The sequence below is a fragment of the Electrona antarctica genome (genome assembly GCF_951216825.1).
Source record: "Electrona antarctica genome assembly, chromosome: 14".
In the NCBI taxonomy this organism is placed as follows: domain Eukaryota; kingdom Metazoa; phylum Chordata; class Actinopteri; order Myctophiformes; family Myctophidae; genus Electrona; species Electrona antarctica.
In genome coordinates this window covers 31,870,998-31,893,146 of record NC_136795.1, presented here as the reverse complement: position 1 = coordinate 31,893,146, position 22,149 = coordinate 31,870,998, and the positions used below count along the sequence as shown (strand labels likewise).

The 22,149-nt window shown below is 42.9% G+C and overlaps 1 protein-coding gene across 1 annotated transcript; it reads right to left on the bottom strand.

Annotated features, from left to right (window-relative positions):
* Nucleotides 1–248: 248 nt before the first annotated feature.
* On the bottom strand, nt 249–21,557 carry cavin1a (caveolae associated protein 1a). The gene is made up of 2 exons (XM_079519445.1): nt 20,726–21,557; nt 249–1,790 (listed from the first exon to the last, which is right to left on the bottom strand). The coding sequence occupies exons 1-2, from the start codon at nt 21,236–21,238 to the stop codon at nt 1,032–1,034; spliced, it is 1,272 nt and encodes a 423-aa protein (XP_079375571.1). The 5' UTR covers nt 21,239–21,557; the 3' UTR covers nt 249–1,031.
* Nucleotides 21,558–22,149: the final 592 nt, after the last annotated feature.

Here is a 22,149-nt window from a genome sequence, read left to right as displayed (position 1 = left end):
TTATACCTATCTGCTTAACCCATTTTGGGCGGGAACCCCTTTTGGTGTTAGCATTATGTTATGCTTTAGCTATTGAAAAATAGCAGCTCTACAAGCTCATAGCGCGCCACCGAGTGGCGCGCTACGAGCTTGTAGGTCTGCTATTTTTGAAAAATCGAAGAACGACTGACATAGAAACATAGCTTTTTCAGAAAACTGTCAGGATGTAGAAGACATTTTTATTATCTGATCTCAGGTCCAAATATCTGTAAACTCTTCAACCAAGGAAATACATTATAACCTCCTGTTTTTAAAATCCTGTTTGACACCTCTTCTGAAGGCCCAAATTGTGCCTTTGCTTCAGTCATCCAGACATTTCATTTCATTTACATGAGTTGACCAAAAACACTGATTACAATAACAACAAACCTTTCTGTCAACCCTTTACCATTATTACCAATACCATACTCTCTGATGTATATATTTTTACATAGCAATTATACATCAAATTATCAATAGCAAATGCTACTTTTTAATACTTTTAATTTCTGGCACTCTGTTTCGGAAAACAAACACAATAAAATGTAATGAAAAAGCGTGATCTGCAACATCTAGATCTGGGATAATTGTATCGAATGAGAATATTCACTTTATAACTAAAAAGCTGAGAAATATGGTCAGGAACATCCTGCAGCGTGATTGATAAACTACTGTCTTTTTCTTCAAAATGTTACACTAGAAGCAAAAAACAGTCCTCCCTGTCAGTGTTGGCTGAATGAAAAAAAGTTATATGAAAAAAACAGAAAATAAATGAGTCATAATAGATTGTGATCATGTCCAGAAAGTCAGCTTAGAGTTAACATTTTGTCCTCGTAATCAAAATCAAATCAATGATCTCTCTCTCTCTCCCTCTCTCTCTCCCCCCCCCCCCCCCTCTCTCTCTCTCTCTCTCTCTCTCTCTCTCTCTCTCTCTCTCTCTGTTTCTCTCTCTTCTTCATCCCTCTCAGTAGCGTCCTTCATCTCATCCCAGAAGTGCACAGAAGTGGAGCAGTCTACTTGGTTACATCCACATCCACCAGGACCAGCTTGGAGTCCTCAGCCACCTCCAGCAAGACCTCCATCTCTGGGCTGTCTACCCTCACCAGCTCCCCTTCCGCCACCTCCACGTGCAGCAGGCCAACATGCCCATCCTCCTCTGCCCCAGGCAGGCCCTCAATCTTGGCCACCTCCAGGGCCTCCACTGTGTTCTGCAGCACCACCACCTCCTCCCCATCTCTGATCTTCTTCACGTGAAAGGTGAAGGGCGGCACCCGGTACACGGCCGTCTTTGACTTCGAGCGAGCGTGGACGGTGTGGTCAGGGGTCAGGGACTTCTTTATGTCCTCTGTGGAGGTCTTCACTTTCTCCTTGCGCTCCTGGTTGGGAGTCATGCGGGTGCTCAGCTTTCCCATCTGCGACTCTAAGCTGTGCTTGGTCTTCTCCAGGTTTTCACGGGTCCTCTGTCTTGTCTTCTCCATTTTGTCACGAGTTTTCTGCTTGGTCTTTTCAATTTTCTCCCGGGTCTTTAGCCGGTTCTTCTCCATTTTCTCTTTGGAGAAGGCCTTCTTTATGTTGTCCACGCGTTCCTTACTGCTGCGTTTGATGCGCTGGGCCCGAGACTCCTCGACGGTCTCTTCAATCTCCACTTCCTCATCTGAGTTGACGACCCCCTCGCATCCCTCCTCGGGTATCTGCTGCAGGCCCTCGACTTCCACACATTCAGCAACTGAAGGTTCCTCGGACTTGGCCTTGGATTCCTTTGGTGGTTCTTCCTGTAGTGATACAAGAAAGATACAACATGCAACATTAGTGAAATTACCAGCTCAGTGGCCTTGTGGTTTGAGTGTCCGCCCTCAGACTGGGAGGTCAGGGTTCGATCGCCGGCTGGGTAATACCAAAGACTTTGAAAAATGGGACCCAGTGCCCTGCTTGGCACTCAGCATCAAGGCTTGGATTGGGGGTAAGTCCCAGTGACATACTAGCGTCATTCATGTCCAGGGGGTCAAGCTGCCTCACGCTAAAGAAACAGCCTCATGGCTCAGCAAGGCTTACTTACTTATTAGTGAAAAGGGCTATGGAGGCAATGCAACAACACAAACATTTCCACCGAATCCTGCAGCAGTCAGTGAAAGGAGGCTACTAATATGTTGTTCCAAAGAGTTTTAAACAGAAATTGAATTTAAATAATAGTCAAGACATTAAATGTAATTTCCCTGATGTGTCCATGGAACACAATCAATTAAATGAATTGGATATCTTTATAACTTTATTTTTGTTTTTAATTGTATTGAGTCATATTACACTTTTGTGATCCACTCACAGGCTCTGATAACTGTGATTTATATCATTTCTGAGAAATTGAAATTAATAATGGACTTCAGGATGGAGATGAAATTGGAAATATGAATGCATGAGCCATTATTCAGCATTATGTAGGCTGTTTTTTTTATTGTTGCGCCCCATCTAGTGGTGCAACTGTTGAAATGCTGCTTGAAGGCATCAAAGTCATCTGCCATCTTAAAGAAAGAACTGAGGTCAGTGTGGTTGGCACAGCTAGCTCCCTACAGATCTTAAATCTTTGTTGCTTCAAGGAAACACATTAATGATAAAGTCATACCGAAACCTCGGCCTGCACGCAATGGCATGTCTAGACACAAATGCATTTCCTGTCATAATGGTGAAAAGCAAACCTTTTAAGACCCTAACAGGAGCCCTCATACAAGGTTTCTTTGACTATGCATGCACCTCATGGTGCCACAGCACCTCAAGGTGCCACTGCCACAGTACCTCAAAGGCCCTTAAAACAAGGCTTCAGACGTCCCAAAACAAACTGGTCAGACTACTACTTGGCCTTACTCCCAGAACCCACCTCACTCCTGCCCATTTTGATAGTCTAGAATGGCTTAGGGTTGACGACAGAGTACAGCAACATGCAATGGGCCTGGTCTACAAGATTCTCTACACCACTAAGATACCCATGTTATGTCATGTCAAAATACTTCCTTATAAAATATAATGTCAACGAAGTCCACAATCACAACAACAGGGGGAGTTCAACAAACCACTTAGTTACAACCCAGATTTGGCTCAAACAACAGGTTAAATTAATTTCGCTCCTATGCCACTAAAATTCCAAGAAGGAAAAGTATTTTCCATTGTGCAGTGTATTTAAACATTTGTCCATATCTATCTATAATCGATCAAAAGAAACAAATCTGGACTGAAAAAAACATATTTCTGCTTGTAATTCAGACAGGAAACGAGGGAGACGGGGAGTGACGGGGAGTGACACACAGCAAAGTTCGTCAAGAACGGGACTCGAACCCGCATTAGGAGCCTAGGTGCCCGGCCGGACCGCTAGGCTGGCCCGGGCCTGCTTGCACTTCTAAAACATTTTGTGGCTATTGCAAGTTTGCAACACAAGTCAGTTTCACTTTAGACATGTTCCACTTGTCAGGTATTAATACATTGACCTACCTAAACATTACAAAATGTTCACAGCTTATTAACATATTTTAAACACACTACAGAAGTGTAGGGCATTATTACCTTGTGAGCCAAGGATAATATCGACTTCACTGTGTGCAGCCACTAGCCAGTGAGCACCTGTGAAAACAGGCCTCAATTGCACTCTTTTCAGTTTATTTTTCCAGTCTTATACTCCCCCCTAGTGGTAAAAAGGCAACATATCCTGGCTGTTTCTGAACTGCGTTCATGTATTACAAAAAGAGATTCTGTATAATAATTTTACGTGGGTTAATAATCAGATGAAGAAAACTTAAAACCACCAGTTCTTGCTCATCCATTAACTGCTGTTCTTCTGACAGCTGCCATTCATTGAGCAGCTACTGTAGTTCAATAACTAGGCCTACATTCAAACAAACTTAGAAGCATGCTGTCTGTGTGCAACCAGATAGTCGCAGAGGGACAAAGAAATATCTATTATAAGAATGAATGTCATCCCTCCCAATGCACTGCCCTGACCCCCGACAACATGCCTTTGACTCACGGCGAGATCTGTCTTTAAAGTTATGGATGACTTTATTATCATCACTTTACACCCTGCCGGCTGCCGCACCTCTCTACTCCTACTTAGACTCCTGACTGGTGGCCCCAGAGATTGTTCAACACATACAGTAAGAGAAGCTCTTTATGTGCATCTGCTAGTATAGTACAGTACAGTATGTCCCTGTGTTGATTGTCCTGTTATCCTGTGTGGTAGTACAGTACATAATGCCTACAAGTCTGACTGATCGTCTGTTGATTATACTGTATTTAAGCCTGTTTAATTCTATTGTACATAATTAGATGGTCCCGTATGCTACCCATGTTTGTGTTTCCTGTTCATATATTCAGCCTGTTGCTAAATTGAACTATAGTTTCACCTCACAATACCTATACCTACTCTTTCCTGCATTTAGTTCCTGCTTAAAACCGTTACAGAACAATCGTGATTCACTGAACCCAGTGGGAAGAATTATTATTTATCACAATGCCACCAGTTTGTAGCAAGTTGTGGAGGCTGTGGCTAACCATTCGTTACCTGCCTCTGACAGAATTAACATGGCAGTTATGCACCCAGAGGTTACCGTCGGACCAACTCCACACAGCGGTTTCACACCAAAGAGTTGTCCTTGATTGGCTCAGTCAACTTCTTCAGGAAATGGTAGAGGGAGCCTGGCCAGTTCTAACCTCGCGTCACCAGGCTTTCCACCTCAGGCCAGTACGTCCAACCCTTTGCAGCACAGAACGCATTGGTGCATACTTACTACACCGACTGCCAGTGCCTTGCCGACTTGCCCACGCACCCCCATGTACCTCACCTCAGAGTATTACAATAGAGGGTATGCGCGTGACATCATCATCAAACCAGGAAGTTATGCAGGAACGCCTACTGAGTGGCAAAAAAATACTTTCTGGCCTTGACAGCCCATACATCCACACAGAAAAGTCATATCTGATTGCATTAAACAACATTAAACGATGTTAAACTCACTTTGCCTGTTGATTTGCCACTCGATTTGCCACTCGATGTGCCATTCACTTTAAGCATGCGCATACTCTCTATAGTACAATTTACAATTTAGGCATTTAGCAACAGTGATCCTGAATCCTGTGTTGGGCAGTGAACTTTCCTGCCTGGCTCACTTGTTCCCTCAGCTGCCTGAATTGTGTGTCCTGTTCCTGTATTCAGGCTGAAAATAATCTTATTTTACACCACAATGTGTGTCTACTCTTATGTGCTCTTGGGTCCTAATTAAACCGTGGCTATATGTAGCTTAGCAATCTCTGAGCTTCCCCTTGTAAACTGTACAAGCTGGTGGAAATATCAAGGGCCCCTGGCAACAAGGTATAAGAAGAACACAAAGAGAGATCAGCTGGGTTTGCATGTGTGTGTGTGTGTGTGTGTGTGCGACTGTGCATGCATGCATGTGTGTGTACGCACGTGCGTCCCTGCCTGCCTGCGTGCGTGCGTGTGTATTCTGACTGAGAGGATGATGGGGATGGCATTATGTGTTAACAGCAGGAAGTGGAGGATTTAGCACAAAGGTTATCTATTTTTCCAGACCAGTGTGAATCTCACCTTTTTCTTCCATTTTCGCTGGCCTGCAACAGATTAATTCAGGCTGGCTGACATGAGAGATCTATTAATCTTCTCTGCCATTATAGATTAAACATTATTGTCTGTGGGCATTGCCGTGCTTGTAACAGTGACATTATCTAAACCATTACTAACATTATCATTAAACAACAATTATAAGCCAGTAACAGTAACAATGATCTTGTTAGAAGGAAAAGACGCAGATATAAATGATAAATGGTGCATTTATACAGTAGGTTAGGGGTTGAGTAGACTGGAACTCAACTATGCTTTTTATGGCATAGGAAGCTCCTGGCAGGATCCGCCGGGAGAAGAATAAATGTAACGTCTGGGTTTCCGAGGCTAGGGGCTGAGTAACTTCGGAGACCGCATGCGTTTTAGGGGTTGAGTGACTTTGACATTAACCCAGGGGAATCGAACCGCGGACCTTCGGATTCCCAAGCGCAAGCGGCTGCTGTTCCTAAGTCCTGAACCACTGCTGTAAGATACTATGATTTGTGCTTCTTTTGCCTCTTGTTTAATACCTTGTGGTGATAAGAGTCTGTGGGAATTGACATTTTTATTTGGAATTTATGCTGAAAATCACTTGTAAGAGATGAAATCAAAGTGACAATTTAGTTCATATTCATATTAATCTGTATTTATATATATATATTTTATGTCATAAATATACAAGAGAATATCAATATAATATATCCCATCTAATTTGAGGCATATGGTCACTTTCCTTTCCTCCTCTCATCTCACTTTCACCTCAAAAGAGCACATTAAGTTTGTTTCATTGCTCTAAGAACATTTACCCTGTCCATTAGAATTAAATCCATCTAGGAAAATGCACTACTGTCCTCATTGCAATCTGCATGGATTCCTTCGGCAGCCTTCATTCATTTGTGGTATTTTATTTCATTTGTTCCAACTACATAGATGAGGCTTCTTCCATTAAGCCTCATTTACAGTATATATTATAGAAAAGCTGTACTTTTTTGTGACTATATTGCAGCCGTTCAAAAAAGTATAACCTTTTAGTCTGACATAAAGAGCCTATTTGACAGCTGTTCTGTTTGTATATAGTGTGTACAGTAGGGATGTCAATGATAATGAGACTGACATTAGAGGCAGCGTTTCAACTGTTACAAGTACAAGCAACACACATGACATGAGTGCTACAGTAGTAGATGCCAGCCTTTTTTACACTCTACTGCTGTAGTAAGCCCGACACAGCATATAGTTGTATCTCTTTATCTTGATCTGTTAAAATATTGCCATATGAGTCTATTATAAAATTGACATTGCTGCCTTATTATCTGGTGCTGGTGTATGGGGTGGGGCACTGGGGTCCCAGGCCAACCTGCCCTGTGAGGGTTTATTTTGGGCTTGCCTGTCCCCCTCTCTGGATTCCATCTATCATTCTCTGGCTACTGGCCACTACTGCACCCAGTCAACCCCACCCCTCCCCTCTGCAAAGCAACAGATAAACACAGGGCACTGTCGCTGTGGCAACCATCCACCTCTCGTGTCCTTAGAGTGTTGTGACGTTTACATTGACGGCTATCACCTGTTTAGTGTTACATTGATTAAATCTGGACGATACATGCACACTTTTGCACAGTGTCACTCCCCTGCTCTGATGTTACACATTCTGAGCAAGCCAAAGCAAATCTGAAATGCTGATGCTAGGAATGTTTCTGCATGGGTGGATTTCAATACAGAAATGTATTGTCCCATGGTTTAAGTTTCTGCATGGGTGGATTTCAATACAGAAATGTATTGTCCCAAGGTTTATGTTGCGCAATGGCTCTATAGGAAACAACACTGAAACAACAACACTGAAATGCTAGTTTTGTATTCAAATACACTACAGTTACAGTAAACAAATACTATACAATAATTATACTATGAATCTATCTACACACAGTGTGCACGGCACACACGCACATGCGCGCGCGCACGCACGCACGCACGCACGCACGCACGCACGCACGCACGCACGCACGCACACACACACACACACACACACACACACACACACACACACACACACACACACACACACACACACACACACACACACACACACACACGCACAGTTATTTTGGACCTCTATTCGCAGTTATGAGGCCTGAACAGGAAGCTGCTACAGTCAGTGGAAACATGGCAGTGCAGGGCATGCTGGGAAGTGGGAACAGTTGAAGTCATAAACAAAACAGGAAGTAACAGTATGGCTCAGGACATGTTCAGGACATGCACTAAATCACTGTGCCACTTACACAGTCTACTAAGATATCTAGTTCAGTGGTCAACATTTTCAGGCCGTGACCCCCCAAAAAAGAATTATATTTGAACTGGGGACCCCCAACATGATCATATTTCACCCTGATAAGCATTTGGAATTGTAAGAGTTGATTTTCACTATTTTGGGTCCCGGGCAAACGTCTAATCTCTCTTTTGGGTTTCGACCTGAAAGGTTTGGGGACCACTGGCCTATATTGCAGATATCAGCCAGCCTTTCAAGGATCACATTGTCTAATTACAATCACAGAGAACAGGAACGATTTAGCATTTCTATTTTCTATGGCCTTGACATGTGAACAAATAAGTGACAGAACAGAGTGACAGAATGAGAAAGTCCATTAGCGTCCCTGTGTTACCTTCCACATCTCCTTCCACTCACCAGCGATGGAAAAGTGTGCGCTGCGCTCCGTACAATCGAGTATTCTGCCTGGTGCCAGAGTAATAGTGGTATGTGTGTATGTGTGACTGTGTCCTTTCAACGAGAGAGACTTCTGTTGGTAATGTGTCTTTCTTTCCTTGGAGAACGATGAATCATACCTCATGGAAATGTTGGCAGAGTCAAAGATGTTTTGAGTGTGTGTGTGTGTGTGTGTGTGTGTGTGTGTGTGTGTGTGTGTGTGTGTGTGTGTGTGTGTGTGTGCGTGTGTGTGCGTGTGTGTGTGCATGCGTGCCGTGCGTAGACAGGCCAACGCTGTCCCTAGGCTCATCATGAGCTTGTCTCTGTGAGAAAGAGACAAAACATATATCAGGCTCAAGAGAGAGAGGTGAGATAGAGACGGATCGACATAGGCTACTACTGTATAAAAGAGATCAAAATGGACAACACTAAAGCATGAGATATATCATGCCATCTATATCATTTCAAGCATGGCCTGTGCATTGGAACACCCTCACTCCATAAAACCACGGCATGCTTTTGGTGTCTCTAAAGCCTAATACATCTTGTATACAGTACATTGTATACAGTAAATCATCCTCAGCTGAAAACCGTTTAATTTCAGCAAGCAAAGCACTGCCATATAACAACAACGTATAAATCTGGCTTAATTCCTGTCAGAGGCAGCTAGAGCATTCTCTGCAGGACACACAACAAGGATCACTTAACTACAGGGCTGTTGCCATGAACAACAGAGCCAACAGTGCGTGGCCCTGATCAAGCGCTATAAAGAGACCACTGCAGTCACTTTGACTAAACCCACTGGCATCTTTCTCTCTCTGTCCCGCTGTCTCCATCTATCTTTCCCTCCCTCAACAGGACTGAGACGCTATTTACTGATACGATCATACAATTATTACTGTCCAATGTTGTCAGGGTTCGCCATTAACAATATCAATAAAATAATGAAATTGTTCTTGTTTGTTTGTTGGTTTGTTTCATTTATTTGTAAGCCTGTGCTTATTGAAAATAATGTCACAGACCTGTAAAAAGAAAATAATAATAATAAATATAAATAATAATAATAAGGTCCCCAGACTCCCCACTCCTTTGGGGTATTTTTGTCACTGTATATTTGCACACGTGAAATCTGTCCTCTGCATTAACCCATCCTACCTATTAGGAGACATGGGTAGCATTAATACATTAACCCATCCTACCTATTAGGAGACACCATTAATACATTAACCCATCCTACCTATTAGGAGACATGGGTACCATTAATACATTAACCCATCCTACCTATTAGGAGACATGGGTACCATTAACACAATCTGTCCTCTGCATTAACCCATCCTACCTATTAGGAGACATGGGTACCATTAATACATTAACCCATCCTACCTATTAGGAGACATGGGTACCATTAATACATTAACCCATCCTACCTATTAGGAGACATGGGTACCATTAATACATTAACCCATCCTACCTATTAGGAGACATGGGTACCATTAATACATTAACCCATCCTACCTATTAGGAGACATGGGTACCATTAATACAATATGGAGAGCAATTAGGGGTTAAATGTCTATCTCAGGGACACTTGGACACATACACCAAGGATGGGGCGAACAGTGACCTTCTGTTTCTCAGACCCAATCAGGTATGGCCACTCAGGTCCATTTTGGTAATATTTTGTAAAAAATAAACACTGAGGTGTCAGGTGTGCATGACTTGTGTACCGGTATTTCTTTGCCAACACTTGTTGCATTGTTGTTGCATTATTTCAGTGACCCATGAATTAGTTTTGCCGCATCAATTCTGTACCCATGCAACTCATTACCCGGAAAGCTTCATCATGACAGTGGTATAGCAGCAATAGACAAGGGCTAGCAGGTTAACTTGGCATCCTATTTGTTATTCAAGTCGTATAACATGTACGACGACCATCCGGAACCAAGGCATTTAACACCCACCATGTGTTCAACCATGCAGCCGTACTTACTCACTTGATCATTCACACAACCACATATGCAGCATCCACACCCACAAATAAACACACACAGTCACACACACACACACACACACACACACACACACACACACACACACACACACACACACACACACACACACACACACACACACACACTCTCTCTCCTCTGGCTCACACGCACTATTAAGATAGACACCATTCCTTTAAAGGCAGTGTGATGAAAGGTAGGTGTGGTGGTGGATCACATAGGCAGCTGTCTGGTTCTGTCCCACTTTGTGAAGCTGTGCAGCACATTTAACTAGGAGACAGTGATATCACCCATGTGACCTTCTAGAAGGAGCTAGAGGGGAGGGGTGGCTCTCACAGACTGACGGTGGTGGTTTGTGTTTATAACACAAAATGTTTTGGTTCTGCATTGGTTCTTAAACGGTTCTTTGGGGTTGTTGAGGCACTACATAACAATGCTGTATGGTTCTTAGAGGATCTCAACTGGTACAGCTTGGAAGAATAGACATGCACCTCTAATGGTTCTAGCACCATTTGACAAAGATGCTACATAAAATAGGTGCTATATAGCTCCCAAAACAAGTTCCCCTATAAGATTATGAGCCAAATAATTAAGAACCGCTTTTAGTGCTATTTAACATCATGCTTGTTAATGACCAATTAAGTCATGCCAATGCCAATGAAGCACCACACTTTGGTCCTTAAGAGTCAAATAAAGTTGCATGTTTTATCAATTGGTTACCCTGGTAAAATTGTGGTTGAGTTTATGGCAGCGTAATATAAGCCACATCACAGTCAGCCCTTATGTTCTACTAGACATTGGAGATTACTAAGCCAGGCATTTAGGAAGCTGTTAGTACAACTGAAGTTGTAATGCAGGAGAGTATACAGTAACTATTCTGTTTTGTGGAACACACAATGCTCTCTTGTCCCCCAACAGTCAAGCTGTGCAGTATTAATGTGTCTCCTTACAGGCAGATGTAAGAGAGAACATTTTGTTTCCATTAAGACCCATGGTGATGTCACTACACAGCCTGAGTATGCGCCACAGGAAGCGAGTTCCTTAGCTTTTCTGTCACAGTAGTTTCTGACTTCATGCACAGAAGTCAGACTGGGAAAGCCCTTTTCCATGCTTCAGCCCTGCCTCCCACAACTATGACTGAAAACCAAGTGGAATCTCAGGGTTTGACCATGCATTTACTTTTCCAGTTGTGTCTGTATGAACTGGCAGCGATCACCGCTAGCTAGGGCAAATTATATAACAAAGCTGTGCGTGCCTGTAATGGTGTATTATAGTAACAGATTAAGTAACGTTGCTGAAAAGTACAACACAGGGTTATATTTACTATGAACTACTATAAACCTGCATTTCCGTGTGTCACGTCACACCTCCTGACCTGTTCTGACATTCCATACAGTATGTTGATCCCTCCCCACGCGTCCTTCCTCTTCGATGTCTGCCTTTTGACTGATACCTGTCCATTCAAACTCTAGAAGGGCCCGCCCCAAAGTTATTAGTGGAGCCGCACCCGGCAGCCGACGAAAACTAGAGTTCTCAACATGCCCGAAACTTAAGGCCCGGCCCTACCTGGGCCCTCATCAAACCCTGTACACTCAAGACATTGCCCCCGCTGCCACCCTTAGATCTTAATATATAGAGCTGGCCTGTTCTAACATTCCTTATGTTGATCTGACCTCATCAAACCCTGTACACTCAAGACACGCTCCATATATGGCCAGTACAGAATTTAATTCATTCCATATGTTGATCTGAGCCCCCATGCCAAAGCACCAGGGCTCGCCCAGCAGTCTGCCGCCAACGAGGCGGATGCGGGGCGAGGTCGCGTCTTACTCAGGGCGTCTTACTGGTTATAGTTAATTAAGACTAAGACATAACTGATGAATAATTAAAAACTACATCAACAGCTATCAGTGCAGTCTTTCTATCTGGTTTCTTGCATTTAATGTTAAATTAGGAGCTTATACTTTCTTGGACTGTACTTTTACAACACCGGACAGTTTTTATCCTACATGATCCAACATATACAGTATCCTAACTACATATACTTAAGGAAACCTCTGTCTGTCAGTCACACAGTCACACTCTCGCAGGTTCTTCTCAGTGGGTTCATGGGTTGAGCAATTCATCTGAACTTGCACATGGGTATTGGCATTACGCTAAGTCTGAGACCGCGAGGAAACCTGTTTTTCACTTTTCCAATATTTAAGGTCCGACTTCGGGCTATGGGATCTGCTGTCACGGTTACAGCCAGGGCCGGTCCTGAGCAATCTGGCACCCCAAGCAGGATTTCTCGGAAAATAAAACTTTATTTTTTATCCCACGATTTTGCAACCCATTTTTCACCCCTGTGTCACTGTCAATTATCTAATGTGATCCTGGGCTCTACACACGCTCCGCCAACCTGGGGAGAGCAACGGACTTGAACTCATGCCAGGACCTTCTAGCTGTAAGGCGACAGCACTACCGACTGTGCCACCGTGCCCCCATATTATTATAAATGATTAGTATTGTAATTACTAAATTCTTACTAGACCTACAGTATAAGAAAATGATAAGCAATCAGCACGAGAGCAATCTACATCTAGTTAGAACATGATTAACAGACGTTAATATAGCATCAGCCAATAGCATATCAGACTATAAAGATCAGATTACGTAGAGCTATAATGCAGTGATTCATGAGCTGTCATTCTTGCCCAATAATGCTTGGCGATGTGGGAAGGAAGCCATATTGCTTGGCTTTGTTCACGCTAGTTGCACTACTAGATCTGTCTAATGTACCTATACTTATGTAACAAGCATGGGCACACACACACACACACACACACACACACACACACACACACACACACACACACACACACACACACACACACACACACACACACACTCTCAATCAATTGGTGCCGAGTATGTGGCTAAATTTAGACTCACTCATGGAAAGCGGACACTGCAGCGCTTCATTCCATTGCTGCTGCTGTATTTATAATCTACTACCCCAGCAGTTTTCATTTAATATGTAGTCACACGATTTGGCAAACTTGGTATTTTGGCTGTGATTTCTGAGTTGTGTGCCTACGAGTCTTGGAGTAAGCAGAGTGTATACATGTACATACAGTAGAGCTGGGAGGTGCTACTGTATGAAGAGACGTCCCAGCTTAGCTAAAAAGCTGGATGAGAACCTGACATATACCTCAACGAGTAAATCAGTAGGAAAGATATATTTTTTGGGTAGAAACCTTGTATGTCCAAAACCGTTCCTTTTTCATTCATTCATTCATTCATTCATTCATTCGTGTGTGTGTGTGTGTGTGTGTGTGTGTGTGTGTGTGTGTGTGTGTGTGTGTGTATATATTGCCCACGCTTGTTACATAAGTATAGGTACAGTAGATAGTGGTGGTACTGGTAACATACTAAATATGTAGGAGGATGATTCGTCTGTTTTGGTTAGTATTAATTAATGTATATTAATTAATGAGTAACACTTTATGAAGACCGCATTTGTCTGTGGCAGAGGTGGCCGAACGGTTTGCGGAGCGGTCTTGATACCGGAAGGTCGCCAGTTCGTATCCCTGGACCGGCATGTTAAAATTACCACCGCTGAAGTGCCCTTGAGCAAGGCATTGAACCACTACCATGAAATGTTCTATGAGCAGGGCTTGGCTGTAAACAAGTATCTGATGCTTAGTCCAGTTACCCTGGGTAAATATAGTAACTTTGCTTTGCTTTGCTTTATAATGCATTATAAAGGTACAAATGTAAATGCCAGATGCATACAATCTCCCGACCGAACACTTGTGTTCTCCTCAGACTGCAGGCAGGCAGACAGATATTCATGGTTATCTGGTTTTCGGAATTGCCTCAGGGTCATATTATGAGACAGACTGGTTAAACAACCAAACAGTAAATCAGGTATTAAAAGATCGAAAGGTGTTAAATATGCAAAGCCTGCAAATAGTACACTAATACTGTACACAGCATCACTGCACATACTGGTACATAGTGTGATAATATTACATATACAGTATGCACAGTGTTTGAGGTCCCAAACCTTCGGCCTTAGCCTATAGGAATGGCAAGGGATCGGATTTCTGCCACACACATACAGTATCCTAATGGCAGTGACAGCGGAAAGGTGAGAATGACATCACCTACAAACCCCAACCAACACAAATCACATATTCAGTGGAGAGTCCGAGTCAGAAAATACAGATAGTAAAGGAGGGGCAAAATGTTGGTCCTTGGTTGGTGTTACAAACACAGGACTTCAGGACTTCTAGTTGAAGTTCTGAAGCTTCAACATGTAGCTTGAACCATTCTGCTTGTCAATCTACAAGCTCACAGATCGGCTAGTGTCAGCAAATGATTCGGTGTAGATTGATAAAAATGAGGGGCCAAGGACAGTCCTCTGGGTGTAGTCAGGGAATATTATCAGTATAATGTCAAATCCGGGAATACATTTCTTACCTTATCTTCACCAATGTGTTTGTAAAGGTGTCTACTAACATATCCCACATTGGTTTCTATTCCACCACCCTAGGGGAATCTTTGACAGCTGCTGAAAGTTGGGGTACCATCAACAACCATTATAAGGCAAAATGTTCTAAATTTCATTATGCTTTAAGTAGCATGTGACATGTCAAACTAGGGGGTTTTCATGATTCTGAATCCATTACAAGCATTAGTTTTGCACGAAAAACACTCCTTGGGCTAAATTCGGCCATAGCCACTTGCCCAAACGTGCCCTAATGTGCCGAAATGTGCTGACCTCGATGGCTATGGCCTTTTTAAGCCCAAGGAGTGTTTTTCGTGCAAAACTAATGTTTGGAATGGATTCAGAATCATGAAACCCCCCTAGTTTGATCCCTAGTTTGGCCATAGACCCCCTAGTTTGGCCATAGCCACTTGCCCAAATATGCCCAAATGTGCTGACCTCATCTCATTTGTGATTTTTAGCCAAAGGAGTGTTTTTCGTGCTACTTAAAGCATAATGAAATTTAGAACATTTTGTCTTATAATGGTTGTATGGTACCCCAACTTTCAGCAGCTGTCAAAAATGCCCCTAGGGTGGTTGAATAGAAACCAATGTGGAATATGTTAGTAGACACCTTTACAAACACATTGGTGAAGAAAATCCTTGGTAAGAAATGTATTCCCAGATTGTATTAATATCCTCTGATTAGTGACCAGGGTCAACTAAGTATATGGCTTAAGGGGTAGCTATCATTATTATATCAGCCATGGTCCTTGTGATCAGAGTCCCGCTCATCTTCCTGTTATATCTCTCATGGCTTGTAGATACACTTCTAAATAAAATGAATAAAATGCAACAAAATAATCTTTAAGAAAGATAATTATAAGTGCCATGGAAAATTCTCCCCAAACCAATGAATAATGCACAAAATGTGAAATGTGCAAAATTGCCCATGCACATGAGCACATTGCACATGGCATGCATGACAGACCGTGCGCAATGGAACAATGCACACGTGCACTTGCTGGTGGGGGACAAAGTTTTACATGCACAAGCAGACACACGCCATCAAGCACTGGAACTTGGAGCTGGCTGTACATAACTAACTGTAGGACAGGACTGACACGCAACAGTGAAATGTAGAGCCTGACAGACATCTTTCCACCACCCCCGAAGATGGAGATGGGTGGGGGCTGTGGCGGTATGGACGGAATATGAGAGGCGTGTGCGAATGAGAGAGAGGGATACGCTAATTTATACATCGTCAGAAATATCAGACTTTCAACCAAAGAATGTGTCACAAGGTGGCATGTATTTCATGTGATTCTTGTTGAGTGACACATGTACTGGATGAAGGCTTAAGGGAGAAGGAGGGGAGATACCAAAGAGATGAATCAGAACACTAACTTGGTGTTGCTGTTTACTTATGGCCTCTCTCCATGCTGCTGCAAGGCGTTCTTGCATGAGGAAAAGATTATGATTCATGCCTTGGATCATAGTTCCTCATAGACAATAAGTTGAATTATTTGTAATAAATTATTTATTACTATTATGTTCAGCCTATTAGAGAGACAGCCTCTCTGCCCATTCACATGGTTGAACTAGAGCATTGTTGCAACTTTGCTTATTCTGAGCTATTCTGAGCTTATAGATCTGCTATTTTTTATATTTGATGCACTGGGAAAACACGAGGAGGCCTAGTATAGACCCCTGGGCTATGTTAGGGTTTAAGTGGTTAAAGTGGCTGTAAGCTGGGTCATTGTGACTGCACTATGAAGTGCTAAGTGGTTTGGATGAGGCAAAGGGCCCTTGAAAGTAGACTGCATAGTCTACTTTCCCCAATAGAGACGACCAAGTGATTATCACTGTCCTTCACTTCCTGCCAAACAGAGTCAGACCCTCAGTCCAGACAGACAGCAGAGCCATATCACTGAGGGACACACATACATTACATTCACATCACACTGAATTATCAGAATGTCAAGATTTAAGAAATATAGCGTAAAATGACATTTATACACACATAACAGGCATCTTGGGCCACGAGACAAGTCAACATTAGTTATAAAGCCTGTGTATTGTCATACTCTGTAGTTCTCACTGTTCATTTCACTCTGAAGTTAAATGTCCATTTCTACTACGGAAGCAACAGTTAATTAAACTAATCAGTTGATTATATGATTATAAATAATAATTGATTATTAAAATACAGAAAATAGCAAATCTACAATCTCACTTGTGAGCTCATGCTTAGCTCCGCTGTTTTTTGTATTTTTGCGTGACACCGCTGGACGACAAAGCATACAATAGGGCTTACGTGTTTAATCAGATGAATCAATTTAGTCAATCATAAGAAATCCATTCAAATGTATTTGTTTTGATTTGTTAATATAGAATTGTTTTTTATTAACTGATGTGGCAATTATTGTATGATATCACTAGAATGGTCTGAGAAATAATAATTGCAGGGATGCCCGTTGCTTTCAGCTCAGGCGTTAGCAAGGAACATGGCAAGTATCTCCAATAGATGTTCATACTTCATGGGCACAAATCAAACTTTAGTTCATGAAAAGTTCAGACAGATATCTCTGTTAAGAATTACTTATATAAAGGGTTAATGGAAAATCCCCTATCATAACTAATAAGTGTGCGTCACGATTATTTGATTATTTGAAAAAGGGATTGATATAAATCGATATGCAACCCTGATTTCTACACCCTCAGTGTTAGAAGAACACTTAAGGATTTGAGTATGTAGGAATGTAGGAAGTATTAGCAGAGAGTGAGATCTGGACAAGGAGTGAGCTCCCGGGTCACTGACCACCTGCAGTCTCCAGTGAGGTGCTGACAGACTGGCCTTTGGCTTTTGCAATGTGAAGGCTCTCCAACTCAGAGTCAATGTGAAGGCCCTCCTACTCAGAGTCAATGTGAAGGCCCTCCAACTCAGTTTTATTAGTATAACGTTGCATCGGGCAGAATCCGTGTATCTCCAAATTTCTTTTTAGTATGTCTTTTCATAAATTACTGCCCTAATTTATACTAAAATGTAACATGTAAAATTAGCTATCGATTTTTAACCTGTTGCTATAGGGGACAGTGTTCTGCCATCAATGGAGGTGTAATTATAAAGTAACACTGTCAAAGTGTTTTCCAGACGCTAGCACGGAGGGATGTGGCTATTCTCAGGGTACAGAATGATGGTAACCTGAGAGAAACACCTAGTTGAATCCAATACTGCCTCCTACATATATACACTCACTCACACACACACACACACACACACACACGCACACGCACACGCACACGCACACGCACACGCACACGCACACGCACACGCACACGCACACACACACACACACACACACGCGCACACACACACACACACACACACACACACACACACACACACAAAATATGCTTCAAGTGTAAGAGCTAGCATGACACAAATAATACTATGATAATGTTTCTAGAACTCAAACTACAACTATCACTTGACCTGTCACTTGATACTCTCAGTGATTGAAAGCCAGTGGAGGGAGGTGACAAATGCACACACTTTCAACACGCACACACGCACACGCACACGCACGCGCACACACACACACACACACACACACACACACACACACACACACACACACACACACACACACACACACACACACACACACACACACACACACTCAGGAGGTAGAGCGGCCGTATCTAGAAATGTGGACACCATTTACCATTTCAATGCAGTCCATTTATGTCACTGTCACACACCGCAGGGGGGCACCTGCTTTACTGCAGTAATTTATGAAGGTGATTGAGTTTCTGTTAAATGCCAATAGAGTAACCTGCTGCCACAGTGGACATACCGGCTGGGGGATCTGAAAGTTAGACCGCACAAATCGTCTACCAAGCACTGTCCAAGACTAGTGCCCCGACTCCACACATACATTATTAATGGGAAAACTTGCACATTGGAGCATGACAAGTAAAAGAACACCTTGACAAAACAAAACATTTGCAAAACAAAATGTTAAATATATTCCAGTTATTTCTGTTTTATTTTACTAGTTACAGTGCCAGAGAGCACAGCTACTGTTGTTTTACTACTATTCAAGATGTGTAACCCAGTTGGTGAGTTAACTGGAAGATTCGTCATCTATGTGGCTAGATAAAGAAATACAGATAATAAGGTGAGTGATGAGATACTATCATTGATGTCTTCATTTGTATTCTCTCTCGGTTTGTATTGTAGTGGTAGTGGTAGTGGTAGTCTAGACTAGTCGGTCAGGATAAAGTAAAGCAGAGTTCCTGCCATGCAGGCTGCAAGCTGTTTCCCAGACATTACAGCATGGTCTGCTAAAAAAAGACTTTGGTCTCAAGTACAAGCTGGCCTGGTAGATATAGACCTATCGGTGAGCCACACACGCAAACTTGCATTCATTCCGTTTACACATGATGGTGCAGAGTGCAGACGTATTTTTAGTTTTTTACTAGGGATGTAGATTCCAGGTATATAGATAAGATAATATTTAGATTGGCATTTCCAATGCATTTTGTATAGGCCTACTCAATATATGAATGAGTTTATAATTTTTTAATTATAAACTATTATGAATGTTGAGAAGATTGAGGAATTATCTCAAAATATTATTCTGCATGCAGCATGAAGGTTATAACTACTGAGAGACACTGCTGTCAATGCATGCCCGCCCATGAGCAGGTGGGGCAACTTAGCATATAGGCCATCTCTTATACCTAAGTATACTATCTATACTAAGTATAGCTCTAGTTTACATCATGGTCAAACCTCCACAATAAAAGGAATATCTTAATTTGACATAGTACAACAAGGTCTGCCAAGTCTGTGCCACCTGAGCTCTCAGAAGTGGAGCGTTAGTCTGGTCTCATGTACACCGGCATGCCAGTGTTTATTATGGACCTCATCTTTTACAGTAAGTCACTCCCAGGGTTTCTGCTGCTCTTTATATAGTCTCCCTGGGTAACGAAAGTCTGCCTCACTCATGTCCTTGCCAATGATAGCGGTATGATAGCGGTACAGTTCTCTATCTGTTAGAGAATGATGATAGTCTATCATATGGGAATATTATGAAATGACAACTAGGGTTGGGAACCTTTAGGAAGTTAATGATTCCGGTTCCTTAACGATTCTGATCCGATTCCTTAACGGTTTCCTTTAACGATTCCTATAGAGGGTTCCAAATGGACCCTTACAGAACTGTAACTCTGAGAGAGTACACTCACTGGTATAGTAATTGTATAGTAGACGTCAAGTCCACATGCCAGCTCTGACAGTGTGATAAAAAAGAAACGGTTCCAGAAACGGCTCCAAATACAATAGAACCGATTATGTTTCCTCAATCTTGGAACCGGGTCTGAAAAAGAACCGGTTCCAGGTCCCAACCCTAATGACGACGCAACACACAGAGTTAATTCCCACATACCACAGCATCCAACTAGTGGACACTGGATGCTGCTGTAAACTACAGAGCCTGCTCCAAGCCTTAAGTTCTGATCGGACTTTGGACTATAACAACACTACAGTGAGTCGTGACATCAATCATTTGACTACATAGTTCAAATGGCGGAGGGAATACTCATGCCAAGATGTGAAGAGAGCTCACTCAGTCACCCTGGTGATGATGTCAAAAGGTTGCTGTGACAGTACAATAATAACTTTTCAGGTGCATTTCACGCATCCCTCCGACTTTCCTGTGCATCATGAAGAATGTATTGCACCGCAATGACCGCACCCCATGGTGGGACTCGAATTCTTGATCTAGCACGTGTTACCGCATCATACAATAATATTAACAGTATGCTGAATTATTTTGATGAGGCTCAGACAATGAATACTGCCTGGATAAAGAGAGAAACTCACAGACATGAGCCAATCAGCAACCCCCCCTTCCCCATTTCACCTGGGAGATGAGGACTTTGAAATTGCGTCTCTTCAGCAGTTCGTGCTCATTGCTCTCCAGCTTCTTGATCTGGCCTGCCTGCTTCTCCAGGTTGCTGCGCACTGTCTTCACGTTGACGCTGACCTTGCGCAGCTTTTCCAGCATCTTGTTGACGGTGGTGGCGGTGCCCAAGTGGCTCTTGGAGAGCTTCGCCAGGTCCCCCTGGATGCTCGACACCGACTTCTCCATGGCCTCCTGTCGGGTCTCCAGGCCCTGCTGAGTCTGCTGGATCTGGTCCACCACCCCGATGATCTTGTCCAGCAGGCTCAGGATCATGATCCCGTTCACTTGCGCCTCGCTCTTCTCCTCCTCTGAGTCGGCGGGCAGCACTAGGTCCACCTCCTCGGCAGGGTCATCTTCTACGGCCGGTTCTGTGGCGGCAGCCACCAGGGCCACCTCTTCATCGTCGTAGGATACCTCTATCAAAGTGGGCTGCTGCTCCTGCTTAGGCTTCTTCACACCTGCATCCGCCATGGCTGTCAACTGTAGGCACACAAACTCACCGAGGATATAAATACACCGCTGAAAGACAACCTGCAGGAGCGTCCAAACGTCGGCCCCAGGTCCTCGTTTCTCTCCTAACCACAGTCAACTTTCTCCCACAGTCCTCGTATCTCCCTCTTTCTAAACTACAGTAACTTTTTCCCCAGCTCTGTTTCTCACACTTGACCCTGTCTGTCTGTCTTGCCGCCTGCTCTGGGATGCTGGCCAGCCAACGGGAGCAGTGCCTCTCAAAGCTGAGGCATATGTGCCCTGACTGAAATGCCTCTGCACCCTGTGAAACCACCCAGTCAAACTTTTCCTTTCCTCCACCGGCCCCCCGCCCCTTGCCCCCTACTGCTGAGGCTCCACCCCTTCCCTGCCCACTGCAGAGGGGAGAAAATCCCTTTAGTCCCACGCTCCACCTCTGGTGACTTTACTGAGACAACACAGGGGGCAACAGAGGGGGGAGATGCTACAAAAATACACTGTAAAAGGTTTTAGACCTCCTTCCAACTAATACATTATAGGCAAGTTGCATCTGAATGATCTAGTTGGCTCAATGTAAGTTATATGACAATGATATTCACTATATATGTGGTTGGTTCAACATGATTTTCTGTTTTATTTTATTTATTTATTTTTATTTAGTTAACCCAAAAATATAAATACTTATTAAGTATATACCAAATCATCGATTTAAAATGCCAATTTAAAACAAAAGGTAGTTATTATGTCACTTTTTAAAATGCATGGAATTAGGTTTTCCCATTGTGTAAAGAAGGATAACAATTACAATGTATGTTATTTACAAAACAAACAAAATAACAACATAGTTATACATGATAGCAATATTGATTTCAACACATTTGGCCAGGCATTTGACCAATATGATGTAGGGCAAG